Source organism: Eretmochelys imbricata, chromosome 1 (assembly GCF_965152235.1).
Source record: "Eretmochelys imbricata isolate rEreImb1 chromosome 1, rEreImb1.hap1, whole genome shotgun sequence".
Classification (NCBI taxonomy): domain Eukaryota; kingdom Metazoa; phylum Chordata; order Testudines; family Cheloniidae; genus Eretmochelys; species Eretmochelys imbricata.
In genome coordinates, this window is record NC_135572.1 from 348,938,592 (window position 1) to 348,953,291 (window position 14,700).

The 14,700-nt window shown below is 46.1% G+C and overlaps 1 protein-coding gene across 1 annotated transcript in view; it reads right to left on the reverse strand.

Moving 5' to 3' along the window:
* Nucleotides 1-14,436, reverse strand: part of TAF3 (TATA-box binding protein associated factor 3) — a 140,346-nt gene extending 125,910 nt beyond the window's left edge. The window contains exon 1 of the mRNA XM_077836839.1: nt 14,189-14,436. Coding sequence (XP_077692965.1) covers nt 14,189-14,354 — 166 coding nt within the window. The 5' untranslated portion in view covers nt 14,355-14,436. The remainder of the gene's footprint in view (nt 1-14,188) is intronic.
* Nucleotides 14,437-14,700: the final 264 nt, after the last annotated feature.

Genomic DNA, 14,700 nt, shown 5'->3' on the forward strand with positions numbered 1-14,700 from the left:
AATCTATTCTGAAGAACTTTGACTTTGTTTTGTAATGAACAATATAAGCACATTCACTACACAGGAAATTTCCTTTTGTCAGAAGTAAAAAACTGATCATTTAAACTTTTATTAACCCAACAGCAGCTTACATGTGGCTAAATGCAACGTATTTGGCTAAAACTAAATATATTACTTATTCACAGCAGTACAGGAATGCCTTTTGTTTAAACGGAACCTTTAGTGCTTTATAAACTAGAACTACAGCATTCACTTCACCCACCAGGCGAAAGCATTTTGTGGGGGGAGGGAAGGGACTCAGCAAGAGCTCAAAAGCATGCAATGCTTCACAACAGTTTAGGTCAGAAGAGAAGAATACCGTATTCCACACATACTGAAGGAGAAATTTCGGTTAGGAGAAAGTAATTCCCCACAAAGCAATTTCTGTAGGACACCATGGCTAACACTTCTTTCTTGCAAAAAGCATTCTGAGAGTTTTACTGGCCAAGTGGTCAAGACCTTGGTTTAATACAACATCCAAAGATAGCAACCCAGTGTCCTACTACTACTATGCCAGTACCTACCATCTACTGACTCACCAACACCACTTCCAATATCTATTGTGTTTTGCCTCTAGAGTTCTCCCAGAAGGATTAACCCAGCATGCCACCCCTCACTTCACTTATGAAATTAAAAAACAAAGGACAGTGCCCTTCAAAATGGTGTTAGAATGTATACTAATCTCTTTCATTAACATCTCGGTAACACTGACTGGTCCGCATATTGATAGGAACATAGGAATTACCATATTGGATCAGATCCAAAGTCCATCTCATCCAGCATCCTGTCTCAGCGGCCAGCAGCAGATGCTTCAAAAGAATGGGTAAGAACCATGAAGTAGGCAGGTGTGGGATAGTCTGTCTCTCATTATAGGTCTCATGCTAATCTCTAACAGTCAGCTATCAAGCACCAAAGCATGAGGTTTAATGTACCTTTCAAAATTTTTGTTAACAAGCACATCCATAATTACAAGAAAGCTATCTACATATAAATGTTCATAAATGATCTTAAAGAGCAATTCTCTTCAAAGTTACTGTATAAAACTGGCACTTTCTCACTGAAAAAATATGCTTATCAGGTGTATTCAGAATCATAGCTACTACTGGTGGTAATGTAAATATTGGTTTGTTGGGGGGGGGGGGCTGGTTTGTTTGTTTGTTCTTTTTTATTGTTTTTTTTAAATGACTTTTTACTCCTGTTTCAAATAACAATCTCTGTATTACAGCTTTCCCCATCTATAAAATGGATGTACTAGTTTTTTTCCTCTCTCATCTTTTGACTTGTTTATTCAGAATGAAAGCTGTTTAGGACAAGGGCTTTCCCTTACTATGTGTTTGTACAATGCCTAGCACAATGGGACCCTAATCTCTGCTGGAGCCTTTAAATGCTACTGTAATAAAAGTAGACAACCACAACCTCCATTTGCTCAGCTTTGAACTTCTGAGGCAGAGTTTACTGAGCCTGACAGTAAGAAAAAATACCCTTTTACTTGTTTCCTGAGCAAATCTAACCTAGCAAATTATTGACACAATAAACATGAAATCTTGCAATGCCATTTTTTATTCACTCTTCAGACATGAAACATGTTAATGTCAAGTAGGGAAAGGTAGATGTAACTTCACCAAATGATTTACTGAGCTCAAAGTGTCAAAATCTAATGGATAAAGTAGAAGAGAGGCAGTCACGGCTAAAGCGACAGGTGATGGACATTGCTGGGAGTGAGTCATGAACCTACACACAGGCGGGTCAAGACTTTGGTTGCTCTGCATTGACCTGGAGTGACACCATAGTCCAGCAGCATCTTGATCAACTCTGCTGCTTTATTCAGGGACAGCCCAGACAAACTCAATCTGAGAAGGGGGCTAGACAAGGTGCCCTAAAAACTGCTATTCCCAAACAGCCCTGATCAGTTTACCACAGCTGAGGGTGTTCCATCATGTGGTCAAAATTCAAACAAACCTCAAAAAGTTTCTTTTTGTCTCAATGTTGAGACATGGAATGTCCACACACTCCTTGATCATCCAAACCAAACTGACTGTCCTGTCAGATGAACTGTTCTGGTAGCTCAAGAACTTGAAAAATATCATATTGACATTGTGGCGCTTAGCGAGATACGACTTGCTGAATAGGGTCAACTGACTGTGGAGAGAGCTGGGTACACTTGCTTAGGGAAGGGATGCCCACAAAATGAGCCGCATGACCCAGGAGTCGGCTTTGCTATCAGAAAGAATCTCATCTTTAGTTTGGACAGTCTGCCGAACGGTATAAATGACAGACTGATGAAGCTCCAATTATCCCTGAGAGGTGGACGTTACGTTTCATTGATCATAGCTTAATGCATGGACAATGACTAACCCTGATGAGGGTAAGGAGGAATTTTATTCTGAACTAAACGACCCTGATCCGATTGACTCCCCATGAAGACAAGTTGATTATTTTGGGTGACTTTAATGCTCACGTTGGCTGTGATGATTCTACATGGTGTGGTGTACTTGGCAAACATGGCGTCAGCAAGATGAACAGCAATGGCCTACTTCTGCTGACGACATGTGCTGAGCACCCTCTAGTTATTACAAACACTTCCGACTTCCCAACAAATACAAAATGATCTGGACACATCCTAACTCTTGTCATTGGCATCTGATTGACTATGTGTTGTTCGGACAGCGGGACATCCGAGATGTGCACATAACTCAGATATTATGCAGAGCTGATTGTTGGACTAATCACCGTCATGTTCGATCGTAGCTTTGCCTCTCTGTTTTGTTCAAAATGAGTAAAAAGCTACCAGTTAAGCATGTAAATATTGCCTGGCTGAACGATCTGTCAATTGTCAAACAATTTTCAACACAGCTAACTACTGTTTTAGAAACTCTTCCACTAATCAGTGATGACTTATCTGCCAAATGGGTATCCTTGTGTGACACAATCTATAACACCACTGTGGATTGTGCTAAGTATATAAAATGCCATCATGCAGAATAGTTTGACAATCATAATTCTGAAATATTGACTCTTCTTGACGCCAATTAGCAAGCATATTCCATGCTCTTAACTGATCCACTCTCTGGGTCAAAAAGGGTCAGATATAGGGTAGGTTGCAGTATGCACTAAAGCAAACTCCGCCAAATGCAAAATATGTGGTTTAACTGTAAAGCAGAGGAATTACAGGCCCTTCCTGATCAACCTGATTCCAAAGATTTCTATGATGCCGTTAAAGCTGTGTATGGCCCTACCCCACCTCCCGGCATCACTAACAAGTGCTGTTGGTGAATTTCTCATCACAGATCGTACTGCTGTCCACCAATCATGGCATCAATATTTTAGTGAACTACTTAATCATTCACCTGCTGTTTCTGATGAGTCGCTGGATAATACCTGTAAACTGTTCACATCTACTGCACTTGCAGATCTACCTCACAGGCTGAGGTGTTGAAGGCTGTTCAAGTAATGAAAAATAATAAATCCCCTGATCCCGATGCCATTCCAGCTGAGGTTTTCAAACACGGAGGAAATCTTCTGATTGACAAGCTCTTTGAATATTTTTTACATGTCTGGCTTCAAGAAATTATACCACAACAACTGAAAGATGCCAACATCGTCACTATTTACAAGCATAAAACCTCAAACAGTGACTATGGTAACTACAATGGTATCTCTCTGTGGCTGGCAAGATTCTTGAATGGATCCTCTTGAACCAACTCCTGACCCACATCATTGCTAATGTTCTGAGTCAAACTGCAGCTTTTTGTGCTCAGCAGAGCATTGAAGACATAATTTTCATCATTTAACAATTACAGGAAAAATGTCACAAACAGCACCCACCTTTGTACATCATGTTTCTCGGCCTAACTAAGGTATTCAATACAGTCAGCCATGCTGCCCTCTGGCAATTGCTCGCTAAATTTGGGTGTCCAGACAAATTTATTAACATCATTCAACAATTCCATGAAGGCACAGCTGGAAGAGTTAGTGCTGATGGTAAACTAACAGACCCATTTCCAATCACAAATGGGATGAAGCAGGGATGTGACCTTGCGCCTAGCTTTTTTGGTCTATTCTTTGCTGAGATGCTAGAGGAAGCCCTTTGTGGTGCTTCAAATGGCATCTTTATACACTTCCGCACTGGTAAGCTCTTTTTTCTTTCCCACCTACAGTTGTAGAAGCACTGATCCAGGAACTGCTCTTTGCTGCTGACTCGGCATCGATGAAGATCTATAAGCAGAACTATAAGATCGTACAAACCACTTTGCTGCGACAGCTCCTAATTTTGGCTTCACCATCAGCTGACCGAAAACCAAGCATATGTATCAGCCATCTCCTCAACAACTTTACCAAGACCTGTCAATAAGCCTGGGAGGTATTGTACTCCAAGCCATCAAACAGTTAACTTATCTTGGCAGCATGTTGAACAACAAAGCAAAAATCAACCACAAAGTAGATGGGTGAATTAAGAAAGCCAGCACCGCATATGGTCGCCTCTATCACCAAATCTGGAAGCAACACAGAATCTGTCAACGGACAAAAATCAAAATCCATAATAGCTGTTGTCCTCACAACATTGCTTGACAGCTGCAAAACATGGAACTGTTATCAATGACACATTACAAAGCTTCACAGCTTCCATTTGTGCCACTTATGTCAATTGCTTGACATCAAACAGCAGGACTGGGTTTCCAACACTGAAGTCCAGGTGAAAGCCGGTTCAGTCAGCATCAAGTCTCATTTGATCTGCACCTAACTGAGATGGACTGGCCACATAATTTGAATGCCTGAGACCCATTTATCAAAACAAGTCTTATATTCTGAATTAAAATCCAGCAATTGTAAGCATGGAGGGCGGATGAAATGCTTCAAAGACATTCTGAAAGAAAATCTGAGCAAAATGAACATTTCTGACTCAATCTTTGAGCAACTGGCCATTGATCATATTGCATGGTGCCACACCAAACGGGTGGGTGTCCACGACTTTGAGAAGCACTGTGTGGAGCAGCTGGAAACATAGCACCAGGCATGGAAACAACATGCAGCTCAATCAACACAGCTAGGCAAAGGGCTCTGTGGCCACCGAATAAACATTGTTCTTCCCAAATTGGTTTATACAGTCACTCAAAGACCCATTAGTACAAACTACGATTGTCATTGTCATCCTCGAAATTGGGGTGACCAACATCAGTTACAGCAAAAACGTAAAAAGACAGCTATCACGCAGGACAGAGACGGTGCTTCTTCCTAGGACTCTAGGCCCGATTTAGCAAGGTACTTTTGAAGTCGATGAGACTACTCACATGCCTAAACTTAAGTGCCTTGGCTGAACTGGGGATGAACAGCAAAACCAACAAGAATTATGTCAAGTTCAGTCTGTTGCTGTTTGGGCAGAGAAAGGGATTTAAGGGCTTGTCTATGTGGGAAAATTGACAGCAGCACTACAGTGGTACAGTATAATTATATGGAAGCAGAGTAATTATACCAGAAGTCACTTTTATGCCAGAAAAGAGTGTCCCCACAGAGAGTTATACCAGCCTAGCTAAGGTGGTATAATTATACAGCGATAGCTCTGATGGTCAATTTTCCCATGTAGAGAAGCCATAAGCATTCACAAGGAAGGAGAATCCAACAGAGTTGAGGAAGAGTGAAGTAACAGATACTATTCTCCCTTCAAAGCAACCAAAAGGCTCTTTGCCTGGGATGGAGAGAAGGAGAATGGCAATTTTCAGAGGCTTATAGTACTCAGCCAATCTGGATGCATTTTTATGGAACCAGCAAAAAGAATTTCTCTGATGCCAGGACCAAATTGTCTGCCAAATTTTAAGTTCCTGCTCCAAACCCTGAAAGTATTAGAGCTCTTCAAAATACAGTTAGGAAAAAATTTCAACACTGGAAAAACAACCTGTATTTCCCTAACCTCATTCTCAGTAATGTGTACCGTTACTGCTGAAACTTCCTCAAAAATTCAGCCTGAGGCAATGAACACATAGAGAAAATGTTAACCTGAAATGGTTAAAGTTTTGGGAAGTTTTGAATAACTGGTAATTGGAGAAAGCTTTTAGATTTATTCAATGCTTATTACAATGAGCAATAGCCATTCAATGATTTGTAACCAAAAAAGACATATAGGAAAATTATTAATGAGTGGCTACATATACTGCTGGGCAAACCACAATAAACAGTACATAATATAGATCATATATCAATAACGCATACTGTTCTCCATCCAGCTAGAGCTACTACATATAATACGCCGACATGAATTCTGCAAGGTAGATTGCAGCTTCCTGCGGATGCACAGCATTCTTTTACACAGAACTGTTAAGATAAATATTCCAATCATGGAGGTCCACTTTTCCAGTAGTTAAAACATGGAATTAGGAATCAGAGCTTCTTTTCCAGGCTCTACCTAGTTGTTCTTTTTCAGTCTGGGCAAGTTACTTAATGTTGCTGTCCATCAGTTTCCCCACAGTTAATTATTGTTCCTACTGGTGAAACAACTTGGAAACGCACTTCTCCATTCTCACATGTACTGCCTCCTCTGCACTGATACCTAGATACTATAGAGATTGGTGCATTAGAAATACCAAAAAGCTTGTCTAGAGTCAAGTATTTGCATCAGTATAATTACACTGATATAGTAGACAGTGCACCAGTGCAAAATGGGGCTTTTGCTGGTTCAATTCATACTTGTAATTTACTGGGAAAAGTCGCACCCATTCAGTGCATCTACACTGAGGGATTGTATCAGTGTAGCTACACCAATGAAAAACAATCGCAACACCACAGATTGGGCTTTATACAGATACGACCTCCTCTACATTATCATTACTACTAGAAGTCTGCTCCACTTCATGGTGACTGATAAACATCAAGCAGAAGGAAAAATGGTCCCTCTTACTGGCAGCCAGTAATAAATGAGATGTCCTGAAAGTAACAAAATCTGACAGATATAAGGACGTACAAATGTATTTATTTAGTAAGGGCTTGTCTATACTTACAACGCTGCAGCTGCACTGGTGTAGCACTTAGTGAAGATTTTACCTATGCCAATAGAAGAGTTTCTCCCGTCGGTGTAGGTACTCCAGCTACCCGAGGGGCAGTAGCTATCTCAGTGGGAGAGGTCCTACCATCAACATAGCACTTTCTACACCGGGGGTTAAGTCAGTATAACTACTTCGCTCAGGGGTGTGGGTATTCCACATCCCTGAATAACATAGTGTTACCAACATAAGTTTGTAGTGTAGACCAGAGCTAAGAGGAGGTATATCAACAGCAGAGCAATCTTTTCTGGTCCAGTTCACCAAGAGTACATAACATGTGGCCATACTTTTCAAGATCTAATAATTTTAGGATTTCTCACTTCTGTTTATCAAGATGTGCCTATCAGGCTGCATTTCCCATGCATTTTTAATATAAGTCATTCACTTCTACAAAAATGCAATCTTAAGAACATGGGAATGATCACTTTAGATCAAACTAATGTATTCCTGTTCATCTGCTATCCTGGCTCCAGCAATGAACATATTTCAAAAGAAGGTAGAAATCTATCCAACAACACAGCTGGTCATTGTGTACAGTGCCGAACCTGTGAGAAAAGGGAGTTTTGAAAAACAACTTCTTCTACAGATAATGCACTGACAACTTGGAGCAGGTGGCTTAACACCACATTACACTATTTGTTTTAACAACAAATACTCAAAACTGCCCTCATTTATTAAACTGCTGCTATGCCACCTTACTCAGCCTGTTATCACTCTCTCCACTGCCCCAGTTTCCCCTTCTGGGCACCTCAAGTACTTGCAAAGGCTTTCACATGTCCAGAAATAACCCTTCTCTGTGTCTGGTTTATTAACAGAGTTCAAAAGGAAAATAAAACTTCCAGCTGGGGCTTTACTTTAGCCAACTTGTTCTCCACACGTCAGCCTCTCTAGCCAGAATTGGCTCCTGTCTTGATGACCTGGCCCTCTGCACACATCTCTCTAGAATCCTACCCCTTCCAGGGTACCACTGTCCTTATCAACCATCGAACAGTATCTTCACCTCAGTTTCAAACTGGGCTCAGCCCCTGCTTCTTGAGGGTCCGTCTTCTCACCTCAAGTTTCATTTTAGCCCAGCTAAATAGCCCTTCCTGAGCGTCTCTCCCTGCCCTTTATTAAGCAGCAACTCCCAAAGCTTCCTGGAATCTTTTCTCTCTCTGGAGACAGGGCCAGCTCTAAGTTTTTTGCCACCCCAAGATAAAAAAAAAGAAAAAGAAAAAAGGATGTCCGGAATGCCGCCCCTGGAAAAGTGCCGCCCCAAGCATGTGCTTGCCTTGCTGGTGCCTACAGTCGGTCCTGTCTGGAGAGGACCCAAGGCTTCTTCTCCCCTCAGCCTTCTGGCCTCTGACATCTACCCACCCTCCACAAGGTTTAGCCACACAACCCTTCTGTCATGTGGTGTTACTCATTCCCTGACCTGGAGAAATGAGTTAAGTTTGTCACAGGTGAGGCTAGGACCCAACACCCCTTAAAAAAGACCAGCCTCCCTCTGACACACACAACTTACTCTAGTTCACACATCACAGGGTTTGGGCCATATTCTACTCTGTCACACTGGAGTAAACCCACAATAACTCTACTGATACCAGTTAAGTCACTCCTGATTTATTTATTTTTTTAACAGCGTCATAGAAAAATTAAAGCCATTTAAGGTTTAAGTTATGACACAGAAGAAAGTATTTGGCCCATGCACCGTACATTTAAACTGAAATCCCTTGCTGAATGTGAAAAGTACCAGCTATAGCAGGCCACGATGTACATATGTGCAGAGCTAACATAGCTGGGCCGCAGAAAATTTTGTTAGGGCGCACAGCAAATGAACCAGCGCACCACAGGCACCCATATCTCATTCACTGTGCATTTTATTCCTATGGACTTCCAGGTGAGGTGAACATTATTTTTCACATAAAATATAAAACCACACCCCTTTTTCCGAAATCTCAGAAGCATGTGGCATCTTGAAACACTGTCATTTTTCTATATTTTTATTAATTTCATTGTCATAATGGCCCAATATTTTTTAAAAACTTTTAAATTTACATGGAGGGTTTCTGTTTTTCAGGGGATGGTATTTGTAGCTATTTTTGAATTCTATATAAACATCCAAAAATCAGGGGTTTTGGGGGCGCTCTCTCTCTTTTTGTATACACATAGTACTGCTTCAAACAGTACTATGTTAAAGCCGACTAGGGAACCTTTAGTGAGCACAAACAGGGTCTATATGGACGAATTAACGTGCAACATGTTTGCATGCTTTAGAAATCACACCCTCCCAATCCACATTACTGCTTCTTGTAGACAAGCCCTTAGATACAAACTAGGGAGCGGGGACATTGTCTATATAAACAAACTGCACTGAGAAAAGGGTGACTTCAACATGACTGAGTAACCGTTTCCAGTATTCTTCCAGTGTTTATTGGATAAACACCAATTTTTATTTTATTTTTGTATTGAGGGTGTTTTATCACTGAAAACCTAAAATAAGAAGCCCTATTTATATGGAAAGGGGGTTTTTTGTTCGTTTTTTTGATAGGGTTCTCAAGCATTTTCATAGTATGGAGCACGTGAGGTCTGCAACCTGTATGCCATCTTTGACTTGGACCTCTCTTTCAGTCCTCACATTTAGGTTTTGTCTAAATCTTGCCAATTCTTTCTGCATAACATCGTTAAGACACAGCCTTACTTATCCATCAGACTCTGATACAAAGTCCCATCTTGCATCTTGATTACTGCAACACCTCTCTAGCCTTGACAAATGCAATCTTTCCTCGCTCGTATCCATTCAGAATGCTTCTGCAAAGATCATTTTCCTAGCCCATTGCTCTCTCCATGTCACCCCTCTCTTTGCAACTCTCCACTGGCTCCCCCTTTTCTATTATCACAAACATAAGCTACTTGTCTTTGCTTCAGGGCCTTTTACAGTCAATCCCCACTCTATCATCTCCATTCACTATTGAGATGTTGAAGCTTGCCTCCAATCAGCACACGATGCCAGCCTCCATCACCCATATGCTACATTTTCAAGCAAGCACCTTCATGCTTTCGCCCATGTTACCCCTCATACTTGGGAGGCATGTCCCATAAACAATTGCAAAGCTACCTTCAAATCCTTCCTCAAAACTCTCCATTGCTATTATACCTACAAAAGACCTGATAACAGGCTGCACTGCCTATCACCACTATTGTCTCAGTGTTTCCATGTATTCCCCCATCTGTCATCTCTTGTTTTATGCTTAGATTGTAAGCTCTTTGTTGCAGGGACCATCCCCTAATTTTGTGTGTGTACAAGACCTAGCATAATGGGGCCCTGGTCCATGACAAGATCTCCCAGGCACTATGGTAATACACATAATCAGTCATAACAATCATCCTAAAATTGCCACAGACTGCCTTGTGAATCATCTTGTCAGAAACCAGGGCCTGCTAGCTGACCTGCAGCTGAATATCCTGAACAATCAGACTCCTGATTTGCTGAGAGCCATCACAAGTGTTCTCTTAAACTCAGCAGCAGCACTAGGCCAGTGGCTGCTCAGTGCTTACATCCACAGCTGCAATCACTCCTGTTCCTGCCTTGTTCCTGTGTCCTGCTCCAGTCCACTCCAGCCCTGCTTCTTCCTTACTTAGTTCCTAACTCCGGCTCTGACTCTTGATTCTGTTCCTCGCCTCTGACTTCTGCTCTGACTGCTGGGCCTGATTGCCACTGCTCCAAACACTAGACCTGACCACGCATGTGCCCCAGTTTGTAGTACATCTCCCCTCCCATGTGAAATCACAGTATCTCTGACAACTACAGCTATACCTAGAAAAGTAACATTAGAAAAGTACTGAGTGTATTTATAGATGTCTTTTAATGTGATATAGGAAACGGAAGCAAGGAAGATAATCTAGCACAGTTAGAAAAGCCATCATTTTGCTTGTTAACTGAGAAAATGTGGACCCTATTATGCCATTTTTACAGCTGTTATTCAGAGTAGAATCACAGTATGCAATTTATTGTGTCTCAGTTACTGAAGATCAAATCTGTTCAGCCTACAAGTGCAAAGATTCCAACCCCCCCCCGCCACAAATAAACACCCCAACTGCCAACCCTGCTAAGTCAAACTGATCCGAGGGTAAAACTGGTTCGTTTCTAGCTAACAATCAACAATAAAGCCTCTACAAATGGAACTTAGTTAACAATTCTATTGATTATGCAAGAACCACAAAAGAATCTAGCTTATTCTTCCAGACATTAATTGGTTTTGTACAGTAAAAGGTTTTAGGCAGTGACAAGCAAACCCACCTCTAAATACACTTGGCGTGGAGATCTGTTGAGTAATAGGATGTGTTTTTGACAGTCACATTTGAAAAAAATCAGTGTGAGGTTGAGAATATAAGAGACATTATACCACAGATGTAATGTCTAACTCCTCATGCAACAGCATATGCCTCCATAAAGAAGAGATTATGCTCCCTTTTCCTTCATCCATTCAAGAAAATATGCCCCTTTCGCAAATCACAGTAAATGCTTCACACCCCTCATGCAGCCTAAATAAGACGGTATATTATAGTGCCCTCAACTCCCAATCACATACATATATATCCCCCCTTTGGCTTCACAAATCTCACAATAGCTGTGGAAAATACAGGCTAAACCCTGGAAAGTAATTCTGTTTTCAACTCTCTGAGGTTCTCAAACTTCTCTCAGTGGCAACTCTGGTCCATCTGAGAGGAGGGTATCATTGTCCCTCAATAATACATCTCCACCCCAAGTTCACATGGATCAGACTAATGATAGCAGGTCCAACCCAACTTCTACGGGTAACCCAATCCTCTCTTTTATTCCACAATCTGATGCTCCCTAGTCTCCTAGACTCTATCCTATCATAAATATTTCTACAGCACCATTCATTTTAGCATTTAGATGTGAAACTTACAGGTATGACAGCTGCCCTGGTAAAGTCCCTGCACTGGTGGCACATATGGGTTACATTAGCACTATCTCCTGACCCCCCCAAAAAATCTAGATTCACACTTCCTCTCATGAGTACGGGGAGGCTCACTCCAGCCCCTGCAGGTAGCCAAAAAACACATGGTTCTCAGGCTCCTCTGCAACCAAAAGTCCTCAGATTCAAAAAACTCAGAGCATGACAATAGCCATACTCCCCACATCCTCCTGGACTTACAGCGAGGTTGGGATCCCTGTAAGAAACAATGGTACTCCCCTCCCCTCAGCTCCGATTAGTATTTTTGTCAGCCCCCAAGTAACCATGGATCTTTACCCAGCATCTCCAGACTCAGCTACAGCTGTGCCACCCCGAACTTGCAGTGGCATCTCTGGCCCGCAGAATCTCCCCATACCCACTGAGCTTACACTATGGTGACACCTCAGCCCTGCAGTTCCCATGGCTCCCAACCTCCCTGCACTCACAGAGGTTGCAGTAGCAACCCCACCGCTCCCCTTGTCTCCCCACATTCAGAGCGAGCAGTGACAGCTCTACCCTCGCCATGCTGATGGCACCCCAGTCCTCTAGACTCTCAGAGCAGACAGTGGCAGCCCTAGGTCTCCACTGACCCTGCATTCAGAGCTCACCAGGGTGGTATCTCCCCCCCCCCCGCCCAACTCCATGCTCACTGTGCCCCCAGAACTCAGCTGGCAGTGGCAACCCCAAGCCACCCCATCCCTCCCACACTCAGAGTGGGCAGTAGCAGCCCCACAGCACCCCATCACCCCTACACACACAGAGCAAGGAGTTGCAGTCCCATCCCCACAGCTCCCCCACGACCGCTACACTCACAGGACAGGCAGCAGCAACCTTGGACCACCAGCACCCCATCCATCTTCTCCCCTGCATTCACTGATCTTACAGTAGTAGACCCCTCCTCTCCCCTCGCACTGCCAGAGAGGGCACTGTCAGCCTCAGCCCCCCCCCCCCCGCACGGACAAAGCTGGCAGTGGCCTCCCATCTCCATAGCTCCCACCCCCTCTGCACGGACAGAGCGGGCAGTGGCCCCCCATCTGCAGGGCTCCCATCCCCCACACACGGACAGAGCGGGCAGTGGCCCCCCATCTCCAGGGCTCCCATCCCCTCCCCCACAGACAGAGCGGGCAGGGGCCCCCCATCTCCAGGGCTCCCATCCCCCCCACACGGACAGAGCGGGCAGTGGCCCCCCATCTCCAGGGCTCCCATCCCCCCCCACACGGACAGAGCAGGCAGTGGCCCCCCATCTCCAGGGCTCCCATCCCCCCCCGCACGGACAGAGCGGACAGTGGCCCCCCATCTCCAGGGCTCCCATCCATCCCCCCCCACACGGACAGAGCGGGCAGTGGCTCCCCATCTCCAGGGCTCCCATCCCCCCCACACGGACAGAGCGGGCAGTGGCCCCCCATCTCCAGGGCTCCCATCCATCCCCCCCCACACGGACAGAGCGGACAGTGGCCCCCCATCTCCAGGGCTCCCATCCATCCCCCCCCACACGGACAGAGCGGGCAGTGGCCCCCCCATCTCCAGGGCTCCCATCCCCCCCCACACGGACAGAGCAGGCAGTGGCCCCCCATCTCCAGGGCTCCCATCCCCCCCCCGCACAGACAGAGCGGACAGTGGCCCCCCATCTCCAGGGCTCCCATCCCCCCCAGCACGGACAGAGCGGACAGTGGCCCCCCATCTCCAGGGCTCCCATCCCCCCCACACGGACAGAGCGGGCAGTGGCCCCCCATCTCCAGGGCTCCCATCCATCCCCCCCCCACACGGACAGAGCGGGCAGTGGCCCCCCATCTCCAGGGCTCCCATCCATCCCCCCCCCACACGGACAGAGCGGGCAGTGGCCCCCCATCTCCAGGGCTCCCATCCCCCCCACACGGACAGAGCGGGCAGTGGCTCCCCATCTCCAGGGCTCCCATCCCCCCCACACGGACAGAGCGGACAGTGGCCCCCCATCTCCAGGGCTCCCATCCCCCCCACACGGACAGAGCGGGCAGTGGCCCCCCATCTCCAGGGCTCCCATCCCCCCCACACGGACAGAGCGGGCAGTGGCCCCCCCATCTCCCCGGCTCCCATCCCCCCGCGCACGGACACCGCGGGCCCCCCATCTCCAGGGCTCCCCGCAAGGACACCGCGGGCCCCCCGGCCCGCCGCACTCACAGAGCTCGCAGTAGCGGTGGCAGCCCCGGCCCAGCCCCTGCAGGTAGCGCTGCAGCACGTCGGTGAGGAGGTCGCAGGCCGAGATTTGCACCGAGTCCCAGCCCAGCGCCTGGCAGACCTGAGCCACCGACACCCGCAGCAGACACCGCGAGTAGCTCTCGCACATCCCGGCCGGCTCAGCGCGGCCTGGGCCCGGAGCCCGCCATGGCCCGGGGGTGGGGGCAGGGGGTGGGGGGGAGGCTCACGCGCAGGCCGTGGCGCCCGCCGCCGCCAACGCCGCCATCTTGGGGTCGCGCCGAGTCCCAGCCGGCCGGGACCAGACCGCGCCGCTCCAGCGCCGAGCGCGTCGATGGGGCGGGCGGTCTATCGATTGCTCCGGTCTCCATCGGGGCCTAGCGGGCCTGGCTCTGGAGGGGAAAGAGAGGAGCTGGGGGGGAGAGACAGAGGAGTCTGGGGAGGTCAGCAGTGGGGGAGGAGATGGCGGAAAGGGGAGAGAAAAATGGGGTGGCGGG